The sequence below is a fragment of the Phaenicophaeus curvirostris genome, chromosome 3 (genome assembly GCF_032191515.1).
Source record: "Phaenicophaeus curvirostris isolate KB17595 chromosome 3, BPBGC_Pcur_1.0, whole genome shotgun sequence".
Taxonomy (NCBI): Eukaryota; Metazoa; Chordata; class Aves; order Cuculiformes; family Cuculidae; genus Phaenicophaeus; species Phaenicophaeus curvirostris.
Window position 1 is genome coordinate 98,815,310 of NC_091394.1, and position 22,975 is coordinate 98,838,284.

Consider the following 22,975-nt stretch of genomic DNA (forward strand, 5'->3'; position numbering starts at 1 on the left):
GAAATGTTTTTTCCTGATTTCAAGACTGAACCTCTCCTGGTGCAGCTTGAGGCCCTACCCTATTATCGTGTCTCTAATCACTTAGGAGAAGAGACCAGCTCCCTCCTTTCCACAACCTGCTTTCAGGTAGTTGTAGAGAGCAATGAGGTCTCCCCTCAGCCTCCTCTTCGCCAGGCTAAACAACCCCAGCTCTCTCAGCCGCTCCTCATAAGACTTGTTCTCCAGGCCCTTCACCAGCTTTGTCGCTCTTCGTTGGACTCGTTTGAGAGCCTCAACATCCTTCTTGTGGTGAGGGGCCCAGAACTGAACACAGGATTCAAGGAGCGGTCTCACCAGTGCTGAGTAGAAAGGCAGAGAAACCTCCCTGTGGCTGCTGGTCACGCTGTTTCTGATCCAAGCCAAGATGCCATTGGCCTTCTTGCCACCTGGGCCCCTGCTGGCTCATGTTCAGTCGCTGTCAACCAACACCCCCAGGTCCCTCTCCTCCAGGCAGCTTTCTAGCCAGCCTTCTAGTCTGGAGCTGCACAGGGTTGTTGTGCCCCAAGTGCAGGACCCGGCACTTGGCCTTGTTAAACCTCCTGCCACCGGTCTCAGCCCAGCGGTCCAGCCTGTTCAGATCCCTCCAGCAGATCCACACTTCCACCCTGCTTAGTGTCATCCGCAAACTTGCTAAGGGTGCACTCGATGCCTTCATCCAGGCCATTGATAAAGACATTGAAGAGGGCTGGGCCCAGCACTGATCCCTGGGGAACCCCACTTGGAACTGGCCTCCAGCTGGAGTTAACTCCATTTACCAGCACTCTCTGGGCCCAGCCATCCAACCAGTTTTCCACCCAGGAGAGTGTGCACCCGTCCCGTCCAGAGGCTGACAGTTTCCGAAGCAGAATGCTGTGAGAAACTGTGTCAAAGGCTGTACTGTAGTCCAAGATAACTATGTCCAGAGCCTTTCCCTCGTCCAGGAGGAGAGTCTCTTTTTCAAAGAAGGCGATCAGGTTAGTTTGGCAAGACCTGCCCTTCGTGGACCCGTGTTGACTGGGCCTGATCACTCGGTTCTCTTGCACGTGCTTGATGATAGCACTCAAGATCACCTGTTCCATGACTTTCCCTGGCACTGAGGTCAGACTGACAGAGCAGTCTTATTTGCCATCTCTGCCAGGGATGCAGAGAGTGGGATTGAGTGCACCCTCAGCAAGGTGCCAAGTGCCAGGTCCTTGTCCTTGTTTGAGGAACTCCTAGAAAAGTTTATAGGCTGGGCAATGTGTGGATTTTGAGCAGTCCTGTGGAGAAGGACTTGGGGCTCGTGGTGGATGACATACTGACTATGAGCCGGCAATGTGCACTCGTGGCGAAGACTGAGGGTATTCTGGAGTGTGTCACGAAGAGTGTAGCAAGAGGGTTGAATGAGATGCTCCTCCCCATCTACTCTGCCCTAGAGAGGCCGTATAGAATCCTAGAAGAGTTGGGGTTAGAAGGGATGTTAAAGATCATCTAGTTCCACCCCCTTGCCATGGGGAAGGACATCTCACTAGATGAGGTTACCCAAGCCCCTATCCAATCTGGCCTTAAACACGTCCTGGGGTGGAGCATCCCCAGCTCCAGAAACACAAGGAACTATTGGAGAGAGTCCAGTGGAGGCCATGGAGGTGATTAAAAGGGCTGGAGCTTCTCTCTGACGTGGAAAGGCTGAGAGACCTCGGTTGCTTTTGCTTGGAGAAGAGAAGATTGAGAAGAGAAATCATCTGGATGTCTTCCTGTACAGCCTGATTGATGTGACACTGCTGTAGCAGGGGGCTAGCATCGATGATCTACAGAGATGCCTTATTGCCCAACCATTCTGCGATTCTGCTTGCTGTGGTGGCCAGAGAGTCGTCCTGGGGAAGAGTCAAGAGTTTGTTACCTAGGGGAGCTGACATCGGAGGTCTGGATAGCGGTGAGCTAGCATAGGCATGATTCGTCTGGGCAAGCAAAGGACTTGTGTCATGTTCTGGAAGTGTCTCTGCCCTGCTCTGTATTGTTGTTGTGGCTGGGGATATAAACCATATGAGGAGATTGCAACATCTTTCCAACCACCCCAACGGCCACTGTAGCCTTGGTGTTGTGCTGGGTGAGGTTGGAGGAACTTCAAAAGAAAAGAAGAGAGGAGGCGTCTGAATCTTGAATGCAGGAGAACTTTATTGAGGGGGATAGAAATTGAGAAGGCAGGAGCGATTAGTGGAAGGGATGAGGTCTGAGGCGCAAGGAGGTGCATCCTCAACCCATGGTGTGTCTTCCAGGGTGACGGTGGTCAGTGTCAGGGGTGATGGTGACGACCTTTAGCAGGTGTAGCAGCCGCTCCTGCCACCGAACCAGCCCAGACCTCTGCCACCATAGCAGCCCAGACCTCCCAAGCCATAGCCATAGCCGAAGGCCCCGTTGGAGACGGGCACTCCCTGGTAGCTGAGTTCGCTGCCTACAGCAGCCGATGCGGAGGACCCGATGGCGGTGCTCTGGGGGAAGGAGGTGAGGATGGGTCCTGGCAGGGTGACCAGCACGGTGGGAGGCTGGATGACGACGGAGGAGTCCTGGCACTGCCTGACGCAGGGCTCGTTGCAGCTGTTGGCCAGCGGGGCGGGTGCGCAGGGGCGGCAGAGGTCGTTGCAGGCCATGGGTGTGGTGTGGAGGGTCCCTGGAAGAGAGGGGGTTGAGCAAGCAGTGGGGTATGGGTGTGCGAGGGGTGATATGTGTGAGGAGGGCAGGGGAGTGGGAAGGCGTGGGATGGGTCTGTGGGGAGCATGACGGTGGGGAGGAGTGTGGGTTGGTGAGGCAGGGAAAGAGCATGGTGGAAGAGAGGGAGGAGGTGGGTCAGGAGGAGGAGGCTCAGGGTGTTGAGGCTCACCTTGTTTAGTGTGGAGGAGAAGGTGTGCGGAGAAGGTTGTGAGGGAGAGAGGCACTGGACCAGCTTTTATGGTGGTGCGCGAGGGGCGGGACGGGCTTTGTGCATGAGTGCATTTTGCAGGCAGCAGCTGTGTCCTGGCCCAGCGTGGCGAGTCATGAGGTGGGGTGTGTTTTCCTTGCCCCAGTTCTTCAATGTCATGTCCTCCTCTTGAGGACATGTCCACTTGGTGCTGGCGGCATCTTTGAAGCGAGACTCTTAGAGGTAAAAGGCTTGGTGCTGATGGTGCATGCCAGGGCAAGCACAAGAGGATACCAAAGCATTGGAGAGGTGTTATGTTGTCAGTCAGGTCATCACCTGGCACATTTCTTGTGTGGTTTGTGGGTGTTTTGTGATGATCTGAGCCCATTTCCTGGCAGCCCGACCCAGCTCAGCCAGAATCAGGACAGGCAGGAAGGTCATCAACATGTCATTTCATCTTCTTGGCCCTGGAGGCAGCTTTTAAGGCAAAGGTTTGGAGGTCAATTCATGGTGGTGATGCTGAAAGTCAGGGTGGGCAGAAGAGGCAACCATTGCAGAGTTGGGATGTTGTCAGTGAGGTCATCGTGTGGCACCCATGTGGTGTGGTTTGTGGTTACATTGGGAAGAAGGCACCTCATGCAGGCAGACCCAGAGCTGTCAGACACAGAACAGACAAAAATGTTGTGGGTAGTCCTGAGCATGTCGTATCAAAGGGGACGTTGTGTTTGACACGCATCTGTGTCTTCTACATGAAGGTGGCAAGGTTTGTAGATAAGGAAAGGACCAAGGCTGGTGTTTGCCTTGAGTTTTGAGTAAAGCCTTTGATGATTTCTCACCTGTAATGCTCCTACACAAGATAAAAATGTATGTGTTGCCTAAGTGACCAGTGATGTGGACTGCAAAGTGGTTGAATATTTGAGACCATAGGCTTGAGATAAGTGTCAAGAAATCCCACTGGAGGGAAGTCTCAAGTGGTGTAGCCCAAGATGGGATCGGTGGGTTCCACCCTGTTCCATATCCTCCTCCATGACCTGAGCAGTGCGGTAGAGTGAAGCCACATCAAGGTGGCAGATAGTAACCTTCATTTGAAAGAGGACAAAAAGGGAGACCCAAGCCAACTACCAGCCTGTCAGTGTCACCTCTGTTCCTGGCAGGGTCACGAATCCTGGCGGATCCTGCTGGATATTATGTCAAGGAGGATGGAAATTCTGGAGGCGACAGCAGAAAGGCAAGAGGGCTTCGCAAAGTCAAATTGTTCCTGACAAGTATTGAGGCTTTGTGCAATGGGGCTACAGCACTGGGGGAGAAGGGAAGAGCAAGTCATCCCATCTACCTGGCCTTGCGCAAAGCATGTGATACTGTTGCACACAGCACCCTTGTCTGTATCATGGAGAGATGTGGATTTGATGGGTGGATGTCTTGGTGAGTAAGGAATATGCAGGAGCGTTCCACTGAAAATGTTGCGGTCAATGCCTTGATGTCCAGGTGGAGACCAGAGATGTGCGGGGTCCATCTGGTGTCTTTAGGGGGTCGGGGATGCTTTACTGTCTTTGTCAGGAACAAGGAGAGAGGGCTTGAGTGCAGACTTAGTGAGTTTTCAGATGACACCAAGCTGGGTGTTGTGATAGATACCCAAGGGGAAAGGTGTGCCAGCCAGAGGGGCATTGACAGGCGAGTGACACAAACCTGTGCGTACATCATGACACTCCACAAGATCAAGTGTCGAGTTCTTCACCTGGATGGAAGAACTCCTAAAGAAGGATACGGGCTCATTGTTGAATGGATTGTGAGTTGTCCTGTGGAGAAGGACGTGTGCGTAGTGGTGGATGAAAAACTGAACATGAGCCAGCAACAAGCCCTTGTGGCCAAGGACACCAAGAGTAACCTAGGGAGAATGAAGTAATTTGTAGCAAGCAGGTCAGGGGAGATTCTCCTCCCTGTCTGCTCTGCTGTAGTGAGGCTGCATCTGGGGCCTTGTATCCAGTTCTGGCTCCCCAACTCAAGACAGATAAGGAATGATTGGAGAAATTGCAGCAGAGGCCAAGGCGATGAGGGTACTGGAATTCATGTCTTATGAGGAGAGGCTGAGAGACGTGGGTGTGTTTATCCTGGAGAAGAGAAGGACGAGGGGCTCCTATCACTGCTTATGACTATCGCCAGGGCCTCGGCCAACAGGAGGGGCCCAGATCATTTTCAGTGTTTCCCTACGACAGGACAAGGGGCATCAGGTACAAAATTGAACTTGTGATGTTCTGGGTGAACATCTGGAAATGCTGTTCTTGTGAGAGTGATGGTGCACTGGAACTGGCTGCCCAGAGGGAGTGGAGTCTTGTTCCCTGGAGATACCGAAATCCAGTCTGGATGCATTCCTGTAAAGCCTGATCGAGGTGACCCTGCTTTAGCAGGGGGGTTGGACTGGGAGATCTCCAGAGACCTCTTCCAACCCAACCCAACCATTCTGTGATTCTGCAATTCTGTGATTTTGCTTCTGTGGTGGGGAGAGAGTCGTCCTGGGGAAGAGAGTCAAGTGTCTGCTTTCCTGGGGAGCTGGCATCAGAGGTCTGGATAGTGGTGCATGAGCAGGGACAACCTTTGGTCTTGGCAAGTGAAGGGCTTATGTCATGTTCTGGAAGTGTCCCTGTGCTGCTCTGTGTTGTTGTTGTGGCTGGGGACGTAGAGCCTAGGAGGAGCTTGTAATCTCTTTCTACCCACCCCAATGGCCACTGTAGCCCTGGCTTTGTGCTGGGTGGGGCTGGAAGAAGCTTGGGAGAAGAAAGAAGAGGAGGCTTCTCAGGCTGGGATGCAGGAAAACTTTATTGAGTGGTTGCGGAAATAGAGAAGACAGAAGCGTCAATTGGAAGGGAGCAAGTTCGAGGCGCAAGGAGGTGCATCTTCATCCCATGGTGTGGCTTCCAGGGTGTGGGTGGTTGGTGTCAAGGGTGGTGGAGAGGACCCTTAGCATGGGTAGCAGCCTCTCCTGCCACCGAACCAGCCCAGACCTCTGCCACCATAGCAGCCCAGGCCTCCCAAGCCGTAGCCGTAGCCGAAGGCCCCGTTGGAGACGGGCACTCCCTGGTAGCTGAGTTCGCTGCCCACAGCGGCCGATGCGGAGGACCCGACGGCGGTGCTCTGGGGGAAGGAGGTGAGGATGGGTCCTGGCAGGGTGACCTGCACGGTGGGAGGCTGGATGACGACGGAGGAGTCCTGGCACTGCCTGACACAGGGCTCGTTGCAGCTGTTGGCCAGCGGGGCGGGTGCGCAGGGGCGGCAGAGGTCGTTGCAGGCCATGGGTGTGGTGTGGAGGGTCCCTGGAAGAGAGGGGGTTGAGCAAGGGTCAGGAGGTTGGTTTGTGAGGAGGACAAGGGAATGGGGAGGCGTTGGGTGGGTCTTTGGGGTTCGTGGTTGTGGGGAGGCCTGTGGGCTGGTGGGTCTGGGAAAGAGCGTGGTGGAAGAGAGGGAGGAGGTGGGTTAGGAGGAGGAGGCTCAGGGAGTTGAGACTCACCTTGTTGAGGGCAGAGGTGTAGGTGTGTGGAGAAGGTTGTGAGGGAGAGAGGTGCTGGACCAGCTTTTATGGTGGTGCACGAGGGGCGGGACACGCTTTGCGCGTCAGTGCATTTTGCAGGCAGCAGCTGTGTCCTGGCCCAGCGTGGCGAGTCATGAGGTGGGGTGTGTTTTCCTTGCCCCAGTTCTTCAATGTCATGTCCTCCTCTTGAGGACGTGTCCACTTGGTATTTGCGGCATCTTTGAAGTGAGAGTGTTAGAGGCCAAAGACTTGGTGCTGCTGACGTGTGTCAGGGCAGGCGCAAGAGGTGACCGAAGCGTAGGAGAGGTGTAATGGTGTCAGTGAGGCCATTGCTTAGCACTTTTGTCGTGTGGTTTGTGGGTGCATTGTGAAGAGGAAACGACAATTGCTGGTAGCCACGCAAACCACTGATCGACGCTGGTCAGAGAAGTTGGTGAGGAGGTATGAATATGGATTTCTGAAGGGGACATCATGCTTGACCAAGCTACGTGTCTTCTGCATTAAAGTGTCTAGGTCTGTAGAGGGGGAAAGAACAAAGGCTTGTGTTTACCTTGAATTTTGAGTGAAGCCTTTGATGTTTTCTCCCCTTGCATCCTCATAGAAAAGACCAAAATGCATGCTTTGCATAAGTGACCAGCGAGTTGCAATGCAAAGTGGTTGAATGGTTGGGCCCAGGGGCTTGTGATGGGTGGCAGGAAGTCCTGATGGAGGGAAATCTCAATTAATGAAGCCCAGGAACTGGATCTTTGGGAACAAATCTGTTCATCATCCTTCGCAATGACGAGCAGTGGGATGGAGTGAACTCTCCACAAGGCAGCGGGTGGTAACTCTGGTTTTAAAGATGCAAAAGGGAGACCCAGGTCAACTACCAGCCTGTCAGTGTCACCTCTGTGCCTGCCAATGTCACGGATCCTGGCAGATCCTCCTGGAAACTATGCCAAGGCTTGTGGAAATTAAGGAGGAGATTGCTGAAAGCCAAGCGGGCTTCCCAAAAGCCAAATTGTTCCTGAGAAATCTGGAGTCTTTGTGCAATGGAGCGATAATATAGGTGGAGAAGGGAAGAGGAACAGAACTCACCTACCTGGCCTTCTGCAAAGCATGTGGAAGTGTCTCACGCAACATCCTTGTCTAAATGGAGGCTGCGTGCAGAGGGGCTACAGCGTTGGTGGAGAAGGGAAGAGGAACTGACCTCATCTACCTGGCCTTGTGTAATGTGTTTGATACTGCCACTCACAGCACCCTTGTCTCTGACATTGAAAGATGTGGATTTGGTGGGTGGACCTCTTGGTTTGTAAGAAATAAGCAGGATTGTTCCACTCAAAGTGTTGGGGTCAAGGTCTCGATGTACAGGTGGAGATCAGTGACTAGTGGTGCCCACCTAGTGTCTGTCCTGGGACAAGGATTATTCACTGTCTTTGTCAGGGACATAGAGAGTGGGAGTGAGTGCACCCTCAGTGAGTCTGAAGAAGACACCAAGCTGAGTGGTATGATGGATACCCAAGAGGAAAGGTCTCCTTGTCTAAATGGAGAGATGTGGATCTGATGAGTGGATTGCTTGGTTGATAAGGAATCATCTGGATGCCGAAGGATTGTGGTCAATAGTTTGTTGTTACGGTAGAGACCAGTCACGAGTGGTGTCGTCAGGAGTCCATATTGGGACCAGTATTATTTACCGTCTTTGCCAGGGCCGCAAACAATGGCATTGAGTGCACCCTCTGCCAGTTTGCAGATGACACCAAGGTGAATGATGTTGTGGACTCTCCAGAGGAAATGGTTGCCAGCCTGAGCAGCCTTGCTAGGGACACGAGCCCGTGGAAATCTGCAAGTTCCACAAGTCCCAGTGCCAGGTCCTTGTCCTTGTTTGAGGAACTCCTAGAAAAGTATACAGGCTGGGCAATGTGTGGATTTTGAGCAGTCCTGTGGAGAAGGACTTGGGGCTAGTGGTGGATGACATACTGACTATGAGCCGGCAATGTGCACTCCTGCTTAAGACTGAGGGTATTCTGGAGTGCGTCACGAAGAGTGTAGCAAGAGTGTGAATGAGATGCACCTCCCCATCTACTCTGCCCTAGAGAGGCCGCATAGAATCCTAGAATAGTTGGGGTTGGAAGGGATCTTAAAGCTCATCTAGTTCCATCCCCTTGCCATGGGGAAGGACATCTCACTAGATGAGGTTACCCAAGCCCCTATCCAATCTGGCCTTAAACACGTCCACGGGTGGAGCATCCCCAGCTCCAGAAACACAAGGAACTATTGGAGAGAGTCCAGTGGAGGCCATGGAGGTGATTAAAAGGGCTAGAGCTTCTCTCTGATGTGGAAATGCTGAGAGACCTTGGACACTTTTACTTGGAGAAGAGAAGATTGAGAAGAGAAATCATCAAAGAAGATAAATATGCAAAGAAAAGGAGCCAAGAGGATGAGGCCAGACATTTCTTAGAGGGCCCTAGGTACAAGACAAGGGGCAACGGGCACAAATTGGAGCACAGGAAGTTCCACGTGAACATGAGCAAAGCCTGATTTACTGTATGGGTGACTGAGCACTGGGCAGCCCGTTCTGGAGATACTGAAATCCAATCTGGATGCCTTTCTGTACAGCCTGATTGATGTGACACTGCTGTAGCAGGGGGCTAGCGACGATGATCTCCAGAGATGCCTTCCAACCCAATCATTCTGCGCTTCTGCTTGCTGTGGTGGCCAGAGAGTCGTCCTGAGGAAGAGTCAAGAGTTTGTTACCTAGGGGAGCTGACATCGGAGGTCTGGATAGCGGTGAGCTAGCATGGGCATGATTTGCCTGGGCAAGCAAAGGGCTCGTGTCATGTTCTGGAAGTGTCTCTGCCCTGCTCTGTATTGTTGTTGTGGCTGGGGATATAAACCATATGAGGAGATTGCAACATCTTTCCAGCCACCAAAAAGGCCACTGTAGCCTTGGTGTTGTGCTGGGTGATGTTGGAGGAACCTTAAAAGAGAAGAAGAGAGGAGGCATCTGAATCTTGAATGCAGGAGAAATTTATTGAGGGGGGGAGAAATTGAGAAGGCAGGAGCGCCAAGAGGAAGGGATTAGGTCTGAGGCGCAAGGAGGTGCATCCTCAACCCATGGTGTGGCTTCCAGGGTGTGGGTGGTCAGTGTCAGGGGTGATGGTGACGACCTTTAGCAGGTGTAGCAGCCGCTCCTGCCACCAAACCAGCCCAGACCTCTGCCACCATAGCAGCCCAGACCTCCCAAGCCGTAGCCGTAGCCATAGCCGAAGGCCCCGTTGGAGACGGGCACTCCCTGGTAGCTGAGTTCACTGCCCACGGCAGCCGATGCAGAGGATCCGACGGCGGTGCTCTGGGGAAAGGAGGTGAGGATGGGTCCTGGCAGGGTGACCTGCACGGTGGGAGGCTGGATGACGACGGAGGAGTCCTGGCACTGCCTGACGCAGGGCTCGTTGCAGCTGTTGGCCAGCGGGGCGGGTGCGCAGGGGCGGCAGAGGTCGTTGCAGGCCATGGGTGTGGTGTGGAGGGTCCCTGGAAGAGAGGGGGTTGAGTAAGGGTTAGGATGTTTGTTTGCGAGGGGTGATATGTGTGAGGATTGCAAAGGAGTGGGGAGACGTAGGGTGTGTCTGTGGGGTTCATGGTGGTGGGGAGGCATGTGGGCAGGTGAGTCTGGGACAGAGCATGGTGGAAGAGAGGGAGGAGGTTGGACAGGAGAAGGATGCTCAGGGAGTTAAGTCTCACCTTGTTGATGGCAGAGGAGAAGGTGTGTGAAGAAGGCTATGAGGGAGAGAGGTGCTGGACCAGCTTTTATGGTGGTGCGCGAGGGGCGGGACGGGCTTTGTGCATGAGTGCATTTTGCAGGCAGCAGCTGTGTCCTGGCCCAGCGTGGCGAGTCATGAGGTGGCGTGTGTTTTCCTTGCCCCAGTTCTTCAATGTCATGTCCTCCTCTTGAGGACGTGTCCACTTGGTGCTGGCGGCATCTTTGAAGCGAGACTCTTAGAGGTAAAAGGCTTGGTGCTGATGGTGCATGCCAGGGCAAGCACAAGAGGAGACCAAAGCATTGGAGAGGTGTTATGTTGTCAGTCAGGTCATCACCTGGCACATTTCTTGTGTGGTTTGTGGGTGTTTTGTGATGATCTGAGCCCATTTCCTGGCAGCCCGACCCAGCTCAGCCAGAATCAGGACAGGCAGGAAGGTCATCAACATGTCATGTCATCTTCTTGGCCCTGGAGGCAGCTTTTAAGGCAAAGGTTTGGAGGTCAATTCGTGGTGGTGATGCTGAAAGTCAGGGTGGGCAGAAGAGGCAACCATTGCAGAGTTGGGATGTTGTCAGTGAGGTCATCGTGTGGCACTCATGTGGTGTGGTTTGTGGTTACATTGGGAAGAAGGCACCTCATGCAGGCAGACCCAGAGCTGTCAGACACAGAACAGACAAAAATGTTGTGGGTAGTCCTGAGCATGTCGTATCAAAGGGGACGTTGTGTTTGACGAGCATCTGTGTCTTCTACATGAAGGTGGCAAGGTTTGTAGATAAGGAAAGGACCAAGGCTGGTGTTTGCCTTGAGTTTTGAGTAAAGCCTTTGATGATTTCTCACCTGTAATGCTCCTACACAAGATAAAAATGTATGTGTTGCCTAAGTGACCAGTGAGGTGGACTGCAAAGTGGTTGAATATTTGAGACCATAGGCTTGAGATAAGTGTCAAGAAATCCCACTGGAGGGAAGTCTCAAGTGGTGTAGCCCAAGACGGGATCGGTGGGTTCCACCCTGTTCCATATCCTCCTCCATGACCTGAGCAGTGCGGTAGAGTGAAGCCACATCAAGGTGGCAGATAGTAACTTTCATTTGAAAGAGGACAAAAAGGGAGACCCAAGCCACCTACCAGCCTGTCAGTGTCACCTCTGTTCCTGGCATGGTCACGAATCTTGGCGGATCCTGCTGGATATTATGTCAAGGAGGATGGAAATTCTGGAGGCGACAGCAGAAAGGCAAGAGGGCTTCCCAAAAGGAAAATTGTTCCTGACAAGTATTGAGGCTTTGTGCAATGGGGCTACAGCACTGGGGGAGAAGGGAAGAGCAAGTCATCCCATCTACCTGGCCTTGTGCAAAGCGTTTCATACTGTTGCACACAGCGCCCTTGTCTGTATCATAGAGAGATGTGGATTTGATGGGTGGATGTCTTGGTGAGTAAGGAATATGCAGGAGCCTTCCACTGAAAATGTTGCGGTCAATGCCTTGATGTCCAGGTGGAGACCAGTGATGTGCGGGGTCCATCTGGTGTCTTTAGGGGGTCGGGGATGCTTTACTGTCTTTGTCAGGAACAAGGAGAGAGGGCTTGAGTGCAGACTTAGTGAGTTTTCAGATGACACCAAGCTGGGTGTTGTGATAGATACCCAAGGGGAAAGGTGTGCCAGCCAGAGGGGCATTGACAGGCTAGCGACACAAACCTGTGCGTACATCATGACACTCCACAAGATCAAGTGTCGAGTTCTTCACCTGGATGGAAGAACTCCTAAAGAAGGATACGGGCTCATTGTTGAATGGATTGTGAGTTGTCCTGTGGAGAAGGACGTGTGCGTAGTGGTGGATGAAAAATGAACGTGAGCCAGCAATGAGCCCTTGTGGCCAAGGACACCAAGAGTAACCTAGGGAGAATGAAGGAATTTGTAGCAAGCAGGTCAGGGGAGATTCTCCTCCCTGTCTGCTCTGCTGTAGTGAGGCTGCATCTGGGGCCTTGTATCCAGTTCTGGCTCCCCAACTCAAGACAGATAAGGAATGATTGGAGAAATTGCAGCAGAGGCCAAGGCGATGAGGGTACTGGAATTCGTGTCTTATGAGGAGAGGCTGAGAGACGTGGGTGTGTTTATCCTGGAGAAGAGAAGGACGAGGGGCTCCTATCACTGCTTATGACTATCGTCAGGGCCTCGGCCAACAGGAGGGGCCCAGATCATTTTCAGTGTTTCCCTACGACAGGACAAGGGGCATCAGGTACAAAATTGAACTTGTGATGTTCTGGGTGAACATCTGGAAATGCTGTTCTTGTGAGAGTGATGGTGCACTGGAATTGGCTGCCCAGAGGGAGTGGAGTCTTGTTCCCTGGAGATACCGAAATCCAGTCTGGATGCATTCCTGTACAGCCTGATCGAGGTGACCCTGCTTTAGCAGGGGGGTTGGACTGGGAGATCTCCAGAGACCTCTTCCAACCCAACCCAACCATTCTGTGATTCTGCAGTTCTGTGATTTTGCTTCTGTGGTGGGGAGAGAGTCGTCCTGGGGAAGAGAGTCAAGTGTCTGCATTCCTGGGGAGCTGGCGTCAGAGGTCTGGATAGTGGTGCATGAGCAGGGACAAGCTTTGTCTGGGCAAGCGAAGGGCTTGTGTCATGTTCTGGAAGTGTCCCCGTGCTGCTCTGTGTTGTTGTTGTGGCTTGGGACGTAGAGCCTAGGAGGAGCTTGTAATCTCTTTCTAGCCACCCCAATGGCCACTGTAGCCCTGGCTTTGTGCTGGGTGGGGTTGGAAGAAGCTTGGGAGAAGAAAGAAGAGGAGGCTTCTCAGGCTGGGATGCAGGAAAACTTTATTGAGTGGTTGCGGAAATAGAGAAGACAGAAGCGTCAAGTGGAAGGGAGCAAGTTCGAGGCGCAAGGAGGTGCATCTTCATCCCATGGTGTGGCTTCCAGGGTGTGAGTGGTTGGTGTCAAGGGTGGTGGAGAGGACCCTTAGCATGGGTAGCAGCCTCTCCTGCCACCGAACCAGCCCAGACCTCTGCCACCATAGCAGCCCAGGCCTCCCAAGCCGTAGCCGTAGCCGAAGGCCCCGTTGGAGACGGGCACTCCCTGGTAGCTGAGTTCGCTGCCCACGGCGGCCGATGCGGAGGACCCGACGGCGGTGCTCTGGGGGAAGGAGGTGAGGATGGGTCCTGGCAGGGTGACCAGCACGGTGGGAGGCTGGATGACGACGGAGGAGTCCTGGCACTGCCTGACATAGGGCTCGTTGCAGCTGTTGGCCAGCGGGGCGGGTGCGCAGGGGCGGCAGAGGTCGTTGCAGGCCATGGGTGTGGTGTGGAGGGTCCCTGGAAGAGAGGGGGTTGAGCAAGCAGTGGGGCATGGGGGTTTCGAGGTGTGGAGTGTGAGGAGGGCAGGGGAGTGGGAAGGTGTGGGATGGGTCTGTGGGGAGCATGGCGGTGGGGAGGAGTGTGGGTTGGTGAGGCAGGGAAAGAGCGTGGTGGAAGAGAGGGAGGAGGTGGGTCAGGAGGAGGAGGCTCAGGGGTTTCAGGCTCACCTTGTTGTGCGTGGAGAAGGTGTGCAGAGAAGGTTGTGAGGGAGAGAGGTGCTGGACCAGCTTTTATGGTGGTGCGCGAGGGGCGGGACGGGCTTTGTGCGTGAGTGCATTTTGCAGACAGCAGCTGTGTCCTGGCCCAGCGTGGCGAGTCCTGAGGTGGGGTGTGTTTCCCTTCCCCAGTTCTTCAATGTCATGTCCTCCTCTTGAGGACGTGTTCACTTGGTGAGGCGGCATCTTTGAAGTGAGAGTGTTAGAGGATGAAGACTTGGTGCTGCTGACGTGTGTCAGGGCAGGCGCAAGAGGTGACCGAAGCGTAGGAGAGGTGTAATGGTGTCAGTGAGGCCATTGCTTAGCACTTTTGTCGTGTGGTTTGTGGGTGCATTGTGAGAAGAAATAACAATTGCTGGTAGCCACGCAAACCACTGATTGACCCTGGTCAGAAAAGTTGATGAGGAGGTATGAATATGGATTTCTGAAGGGAACATCAAGCTTGACCAAGCTATGTGTCTTCTGCATTAAAGTGAGTAGGTCTGTAGAGGGGGAAAGAACAAAGGCTTGTGTTTACCTTGAATTTTGAGTGAAGCCTTTAGTGTTTTCTCCCCTTGCATCATCCTAGAAAAGACCAAAATGCATGCTTTGCATAAGTGACCAGCGACTTGGTTAACTGCAGAGTGGTTGAATGGTTGGGCCCAGGGGCTTGTGACGGGTGGCAGGAAGCCCTGATGGAGGGAAATCTCCATTAATGTAGCGCAGGAACTGGATCTTTGGGAACAAATCTGTTCAGCATCCTTCGCAATGACATGAGCAGTGGGATGGAGTGAACCCTCAGCAAGGCGGCAGGTGGTAACTCTCATTTTAAAGATGCCGAAGGGAGACCCAGGTCAAGTACCAGCCTGTCAGTGTCACCTCTGTGCCTGCCGTGGTCACGAATCCTGGCAGATCCTGCTAGAAATTACGTGAAGGAAGATGGAAAATCTGGAGGCGACAGCTGAAAGCCAAGAGGGCTTCACAAAAGGCAAGTTGTTCCTGACAAGTATTAAGGCTTTCTGCAATGGGACTACAGCGTTGATGGAGAACGGAAGATGAACAGATCTCATCTCTGTGGCCTTGCGCCAAGTACCTGATTCTATTGCACACAGCACCCTTGTTACTCTAATGGAGAGATCTGGATTTGATGGGTGGATATCTTGGTGAGTAAGGAATATGCAGGAGTTTTCCACTCCAAGTGTTGCAGTCAATACCTCAATGTTCAGGTGCAGACCAGTAATGCGCAGTGTCCATCTGGTTTCTGCAGTGGGACCAGGATTATTTACCGTCTTTGTCAGGCACAGGGAGAGTGGGCTTGAGTGCGACTTAGTGAGTTAGCAGATGACACCAAGCTGGGTGTTGTGATGGATACCCAAGAGGAAAGGGGTGCCAGCTAGAGGGACATTGAGAGGCTAGGGACACAGGCCTGTGTTTACATCATGAAATTCCACAAGATTAAGTGTCAACTTCTTCAACTGGATTGTGGAACTCCTAATGAAGGGTATAGGCTCACTGTTGAATGGATTGTGAGTGGTCCTGTGGAGAAGGTCGTGTGCATAGTGGTGGATGAAAAACTGAACGTGAGCCAGCAACGAGCCCTTGTGGCCAAGGAGACCAACGGTATCCTGGGGAGCATGAAGTAATGTGTAGCAAGCAGGTCAAGGGAGAATCTCTTCCCCTCTAGTCTGTCGCAGTGAGGCTGCATCTGGAGTCTTGTATCCAGTTCTGGTCTCCCTGTCTCCGAAAGAAAAGGAAAGATTGGAGAAATTGTAGCAGAGGCCAAGGCAATGTGGGTACTGGAATTTGTGTCTTATGAGGAGAGGCTGAGAGACGTGGGTGTGTTTACCCTGGAGAAGAGAAGGACGAGGGGCTCCTATCAATGCTCATGGATATCACCAGGGCCTCGGCCAACAGGATGGGCCCAGATCATTTCAAGTGGTGCCCAGCGACAGGACAAGAGCCAATAGGAACAAACCGGATCTTAGGAAGTTCCACATGAACATCTCGGAAAGCTTTTCTTGTAAGAGTGAGGGTGCACTGGTATTGGCTGCCCAGGGAGGGAGTGGAGTCGCCTTCCCCAGATATACTTAAGTCCAATCAGGATGCCTTCCTGTACAGCCTGATCGAGGTGACCCTGCTTTAGTAGGGGGTTAGCTTGGATGATCTCCAGAGATGCCTTCCAACCCAAGCATTCTGCAATTCTACTTGCTACGGTGACCAGAGAGTCGTCCTGAGAAAGAGTCAAGTGTTTGTTACCAAGAGGAGCTGACATCCGAGGTCTGGATAGTGGTGCATGAGCATGGGCATGATTTGTCTGGGCAAGCGAAGGTTTTGTGTCATGTTCTGGAAGTGTCTCTGCGCTGCTCTGCATTGTTGTAGCTGGGGACACAAACCATGCGAGGATATTACAACATTGTTCCAACCACCCAAACGGCCACTGTAGACTCTGTGTTTTGCAGGGAGAGACTGGAGGAACATTGAAGGAAAAGAAGAGAGGTGGCCTTCAGGCTGGGATGCAGGAGAACTTTATTGAGGGGGAGTGAAATTGAGAAGGCAGGAGCACCAAGTGGAAGGGAGCAAGTCTGAGGTGCAAGGAGGCGAATCCTCAGTGCATGCTGTGTCTTCCAAGGTGTATGTCGCTAGTCTCAGGGGTGGTGGAGAGGACCCTTAGCATGGGTAGCAGCCGCTCCTGCCACCGAACCAGCTGAGACCTCTGCCACCATAGCAGCCCAGGCCTCCCAAGCCGTAGCCGTAGCCGAAGGCCCCGTTGGAGATGGGCACTCCCTGGTAGCTGAGTTCACTGCCCACGGCGGCCGATGCAGAGGATCCGACAGCGGTGCTCTGGGGGAAGGAGGTGAGGATGGGTCCTGGCAGGGTGACCTGCACGGCGGGAGGCTGGATGACGACGGAGGAGTCCTGGCACTGCCTGACGCAGGGCTCGTTGCAGCTGTTGGCCAGTGGGGCGGGTGCGCAGGGGCGGCAGAGGTCGTTGCAGGCCATGGGTGTGGTGTGGAGGGTCCCTGGAAGAGAGGGGGTTGAGCAAGCAGTGGGGCATGGGGGTTTCGAGGTGTGGAGTGTGAGGAGGGCAGGGTGTGGGTTGGGTCTGTGGGGTTCGTTGTGGTGGGGAGGCATGTGGGATGCGGTAGCTGGGACGGAGCATGGTGGAAGAGGGGGAAGAGGTGGGTCAGGAGGAGGAGGCTCAGAGTTTGAGGCTCACCTTGTTGAGCGTGGAGGAGAAGGTGTACAGAGAAGGTTGTGAGGGAGAGAGGTGCTGGACCAGCTTTTATGGTGGTGCGCGAGGGGCGGGACAGGCTTTGTGTGTGAGTGCATTTTGCAGGCAGCAGCTGTGTCCTGGCCCAGCGTGGCGAGTCATGAGGTGGGGTGTGTTTTCCTTGCCCCAGTTCTCCAATGTCATGTCCTCCTCTTGAGGACGTGTCCACTTGCTGCTGGCGGCATCTTTGAAGTGAGAGTTTTAGAGGCCAAAGACTTGATGTTGATGGCACGAGTGAGGACATGCACAAGAGGTGACCAAAGCATTAGAGAGGGTGGGTGTTGCCTGTGAGGTCATCACGTGGCACACATGTTGTGTGGTTTGCGGCTGCACGATGAAGACGTAACGACAACTGCTGGTAGCCACATAAACCACTGCTCAACCCTGGTCTGAAAAGTTGATGAGGAGGTGTAGACAAGGATGTATGAGGGGAATATCATTCTTGACCAAGCTCTGTGTCTTCTAAATTAAGGTGACAGGGTCTGTAGAGGGGGAAAGAACAAATGTTTGTGTTTACCTTGAAATTTGAGTGAAGCCTTTGATGTTTTCTCTCCTTGCATCCTCCTAGAAAAGACCAAAATGCATGCTTTGCATATATGACCAGTGTGTTGGACTGCCAAGTGGTTGAATAGTTGGGGCCAGAGGCTTCTGATGGGTGGCAGGAAGTCCTGATGGAGGGAAATCTCAATTAATGAAGCCCAGAACTGGATCTTTGGGACCAACCCTGTTCAGCATCCTTCTCAGTGACATGAGCAGTGGGAGCGAGTGAACCCTCAGCCAGGTGCCAAGATGCTAACTCTCATTTTAAAGATGCAAAAGGGAGACCCAGGTCAAGTACCAGCCTTTCAGTGTCACCTCTGTGCCTGACATGGTCATGGATCCTGGCAGATCCTCCTGGAAACTATGCCAAGGTGTGTGGAAATAAAGGAGGCGATTGCTGAAAGCCAAGATGCCTTCCCAAAAGGCAAATTGTTTCTGAGAAATTCGGAGGCTTTTTGCAATGGGTCTACAGTGCAGGTGGAGAAGGGAAGAGGAACGGGACTCAGCTACCTGGCCTTGTGCAAAGCATTTGACAGTGTCTCATGCAACATCCTTGTGTAAATGGAGAGATGTGGATTTTTAGGTGCGGACGTCTTGGTGGAGAAGGAATATGCTGGATTCTTCTCCCCATCTACTCTGCCCTAGTGAGGCCGCATAGAATCGTAGAATAGGTGAGGTTGGAAGGGACCTTAAAGATCATCTAGTTCCACCCCTCTGCCAGGGGCAGGGACATCCCACTAGATCAGGTTACCCGAGGCCCCATCCAACCTGGCCTTAAACAGCTCGAGGGATCGGGCATCCGCAACTTCCCGTGGCAACCTGTTCCAGTGTCTGACCAGCTCATATCCATTCCCCCTTGTCCTATCACCACAAGCTTTTATGAATAGTCCCTCTCCAGCTTTCTTGCCGTCTCCTTTCAGGTACTGGAAGAACCTTTGTGCATGAGTGCATTTTGCAGGCAGCAGCTGTGTCCTGGCCCGGCCTGGCGAGTCGTGAGGTGGGGTGTGTTTTCCTCGCCCCAGTTCTTCAATGCCATGTCCTCCTCTTGAGGACATGTCCACTTAGCCCCTGCGGCAGCTTTGAAGTGAGAGTGTTAGAGGCCCAGGGCTTGTTGTTGATGGCACGTGTCATTGCAGGCACAAGAGGGGACCAAAGCGTGGGAGAGGTGTGGTGTTGTCAGCGAGGCCGTCGCTTGGCACTTGTGTGCTGTGGTTTGCAGGTGCCTTGTGAAAAGGGGACGCGGTTTCCTGGCCACCAGACTCAGCACTCCGGAACCAGGAGGGAGAAGAAAGTGATGAGTAATCATCAGCATGTATTGACAAAGGGGACGTCATCCTTGATGAGCCGAAGCTGCTGTTTCCCTTGAGTTTTGAGTAAAAACTCAGAAGCTTTCTCCCCTTGCATGCTCCTAAACTGGCCAAGAAAGTATGTGTTGAGTAGGCAGAGAGTGAGATGGACTGCAAACTGGTTGAATGGCTGTGCCCAGAGGCTTGGGATGAGTGGGACAAAGTCCTGATGCAGGGAAGTCTCAGGTCATGTAGCCCAGGACAGGGATCCATGGGGCGAAGCCTGGTCAACGTCCTCCTCAACGACCAGGGTTGTGGGATGCAGATGTTCACCTTTATTTGAAAGAGGGAATCATGAACAAGGAGTGTGGTGATAGGACAAGGAAGAACGGTTTTAAACTCAATGAAACTGTATCTAGCCACCTCCCTTGGTGGCACCAATGAAACAGAAACCATCGCGCTGACTGCTGACACTGCTTCCTTTGCACAGAGTTCCCAGCTTTAGGAAAGCTCTGGGGACGGAGCAGGCAAGCCGTGTGGGCTGAAGTGTCACTGCAGGGAGCAAAGGAGTCATCGTGTCACCTGATGGGGCTGGGGGCTGACGCAGACACCCATGAGTAGGTGTTTGCCGGCTGGTTCCTGGCCTGTTGGTGGCTGATGCTGGCATACGGGCGGTGTGGTAGATGGTGCTTCTTTCTGTGCCCCGGACAGGCTGGCCCCCTGTCAAGCCAGATATCATCTGCAAGCTGGAGCGAGGAGAGACGCCGTGCGTACCAGACCACCCCAGGGCACAGTGCAGGCAGCAGAACCCTGGGCCAGGTGCGTCCCCAGGATCCGTGGGAAGGAGCAGGTCCAGCAGGAGGCACTTAGTACAGGAAGATCCTCTGGTTCCTCTGGTGGCAGCTGCCCTGTGGCAGAGATGGCAGCTCCGTAGTGACAGTGGTGGCAGCCCCTGTCAGCGGTGGCAGCACCCTGATGACAGGGATGGCAGCTCCACAGTGGCATGGGTCACAGTTCCCCAGTGGCAGTGGTGGCAGGTTCCTGGTGCCAGTGGTGGCAGGCCAGGAACCACCAGGCAAACACCTACTCATAGGTGTCTGCGTCAGCTCCCAGCCCCATCAGGTGACACGATGACTCCTTTGCTCCCTGCAGTGACACTTCAGCCCACACGGCTTGCCTGCTCCGTCCCCAGAGCTTTCCTAAAGCTGGGAACTCTGTGCAAAGGAAGCAGCTGAGTGGATATGTCCTCAAGAGGAGGACATGGCATTGAAGAACTGGGGCGAGGAAAACACACCCCACCTCACGACTCGCCAGGCCGGGCCAGGACACAGCTGCTGCCTGCAAAATGCACTCACGCACAAAGGTTCTTCCAGTACCTGAAAGGAGACGGCAAGAAAGCTGGAGAGGGACTATTCATAAAAGCTTGTGGTGATAGGACAAGGGGGAATGGATATGAGCTGGTCAGACACTGGAACAGGTTGCCAAGGGAAGTTGTGGATGCCCGATCCCTCGAGCTGTTTAAGGCCAGGTTGGATGGGGCCTCGGGTTACCTGATCTAGTGGGATGTCCCTGCCCCTGGCAGAGGGGTGGAACTAGATGATCTTTAAGGTCCCTTCCAACCTCACCTATTCTACGATTCTATGCGGCCTCACTAGGGCAGAGTAGATGGGGAGGAGAATCCAGCATATTCCTTCTCCACCAAGACGTCCGCACCTAAAATCCACATCTCTCCATTTACACAAGGATGTTGCATGAGACACTGTCAAATGCTTTGCACAAGGCCAGGTAGCTGAGTCCCGTTCCTCTTCCCTTCTCCACCTGCACTGTAGACCCATCGCAAAAAGCCTCCGAATTTCTCACAAACAATTTGCCTTTTGGGAAGGCATCTTGGCTTTCAGCAATCGCCTCCTTTATTTCCACACACCTTGGCATAGTTTCCAGGAGGATCTGCCAGGATCCATGACCATGTCAGGCCCAGACGTGACACTGAAAGGCTGGTACTTGACCTGGGTCTCCCTTTTGCATCTTTAAAATGAGAGTTACCATCTGGCACCTGGCTGAGGGTTCACTCACTCCCACTGCTCATGTCACTGAGAAGGATGCTGAACAGGGTTGGTCCCTAAGATCCAGTTCTGGGCTTCATTAATTGAGTTTTCCCTCCATCAGGACTTCCTGCCGCCCATCACAAGCCTCTGGCCCCAACCATTCAACCACTTGGCAGTCCAACACGCTGGTCATATATGCAAAGCATGCATTTTGGTCTTTTCTAGGAGGATGCAAGGAGAGAAAACATCAAAGGCTTCACTAAAAATTAAGGGTAAACACAAGCCTTTGTTCTTTCCCCCTCTACAGACCTAGTCACCTTAATATAGAAGACACAGAGCTTGGTCAAGCATGATATTCCCCTCATACATCCTTGTCTACACCTCCTCATCAACTTTTCAGACCAGGATTGAGCAGTGGTTTATGTGGCTACCAGCAGTTGTTGTTACGTCTTCATCGTGCAGCCGCAAACCACACAACATGTGTGCCATGTGATGACCTCACAGGCAACACCCACCCTCTCTAATGCTTTGGTCACCTCTTGTGCTTGTCCTGACACATGCCATCAACATCAAGTGCTTGGCCTCTAACACTCTCACTTCAAAGATGCCGCCAGCACCGAGTGGACACGTCCTCAAGAGGAGGACAACCTTCTCCACACACCTACACCTCTGCCCTCAACAAGGTGAGTCTCAACTCCCTGAGCCTCCTCCTCCTAACCCATCTCCTCCCTCTCTTCCACCATGCTCTTTCCCAGACCCACCAGCCCACAGGCCTCCCCACCACCACGAACCCCAAAGACCCACCCAACGCCTCCCCATTCCCTTGTCCTCCTCGCAAACCAACATCCTGACCCTTGCTCAACACCCTCTCTTCCAGGGACCCTCCACACCACACCCATGGCCTGCAACGACCTCTGCCGCCCCTGCGCACCCGCCCCGCTGGCCAACAGCTGCAACGAGCCCTGCGTCAGGCAGTGCCAGGACTCCTCCGTCGTCATCCAGCCTTCCACCGTGCTGGTCACCCTGCCAGGACCCATCCTCACCTCCTTCCCCCAGAGCACCGCCGTCGGGTCCTCCGCATCGGCTGCCGTGGGCAGCGAACTCAGCTACCAGGGAGTGCCCGTCTCCAACGGGGCCTTCAGCTACGGCTACAGCTACGGCTTGGGAGGCCTGGGCTGCTATGGTGGCAGAGGTCTCGGCTGGTTCGGTGGCAGGAGAGGCTGCTACCCATGCTAAGGGTCCTCTCCACCACCCTTGACCCTAACCACCCACCCCCTGGAAGCCACACCATGGGTTGAAGATGCACCTCCTTGCACCTCGAACTTGCTCCCTTCCACTTGACGCTTCTGTCTTCTCTATTTCCGCAACCACCAATAAAGTTTTCCTGCATCCCAGCCTGAGAAGCCTCCTCTTCTTTCTTCTCCCAACCTTCTTCCAACCCCACCCAGCACAAAGCCAGGGCTACAGTGGCCATTGGGGTGGGTAGAAAGAGATTACAAGCTCCTCCCAGGCTCTACATCCCCCACCACAACAACAACACAGAGCAGCACAGGGACACTTCCAGAACATGACACAAGCCCTTCACTTGCCCAGACAAAGCTTGACCCTGCTCATGCACCACTATCCAGACCTCTGATGCCAGCTCCCCAGGAAAGCAGACACTTGACTCTCTTCCCCAGGACGACTCTCTCCCCACCTCAGAAGCAAAATCACAGAATTGCAGAATCACAGAATGGTTGGGTTGGGTTGGAAGAGGTCTCTGGAGATCTCCCAGTCCAACCCCCCTGCTAAAGCAGGGTCACCTCGATCAGGCTCTACAGGAATGCATCCAGATTGGATTTCAGTATCTCCAGGGATCAAGACTCCACTCCCTCTGGGCAGCCAATTCCAGTGCACCATCACTCTCACAAGAACAGCATTTCCAGATGTTCACCCAGAACATCACAAGTTCAATTTTGTACCTGATGCCCCTTGTCCTGTCGTAGGGAAACACTGAAAATGATCTGGGCCCCTCCTGTTGGCCTAGGCCCTGGCGATAGTCATAAGCAGTGATAGGAGCCCCTCGTCCTTCTCTTCTCCAGGGTAAACACACCCACGTCTCTCAGCCTCTCCTCATAAGACACGAATTCCAGTACCCTC

General features: G+C 53.5%; 2 protein-coding genes across 2 annotated transcripts in view; both read left to right on the forward strand.

Annotated features, from left to right (window-relative positions):
• LOC138719462 (feather keratin-like) overlaps nucleotides 1-22,975 on the forward strand; it is a 101,496-nt gene that overhangs the window by 74,996 nt on the left and 3,525 nt on the right. The window lies entirely within an intron of this gene.
• LOC138718663 (feather keratin-like) lies at nucleotides 21,718-22,089 on the forward strand. Its single transcript, XM_069853164.1, has one exon. It carries the CDS (start codon nucleotides 21,734-21,736, stop codon nucleotides 22,070-22,072), a length of 339 nt encoding a protein of 112 aa, XP_069709265.1. The 5' UTR covers nucleotides 21,718-21,733; the 3' UTR covers nucleotides 22,073-22,089.

Excerpts from the sequence above, each read along its gene's own strand:
- LOC138718663 (XM_069853164.1), top strand. The coding sequence starts at position 21,734 with ATGGCCTGCAACGACCTCTGCCGCCCCTGCGCACCCGCCCCGCTGGCC.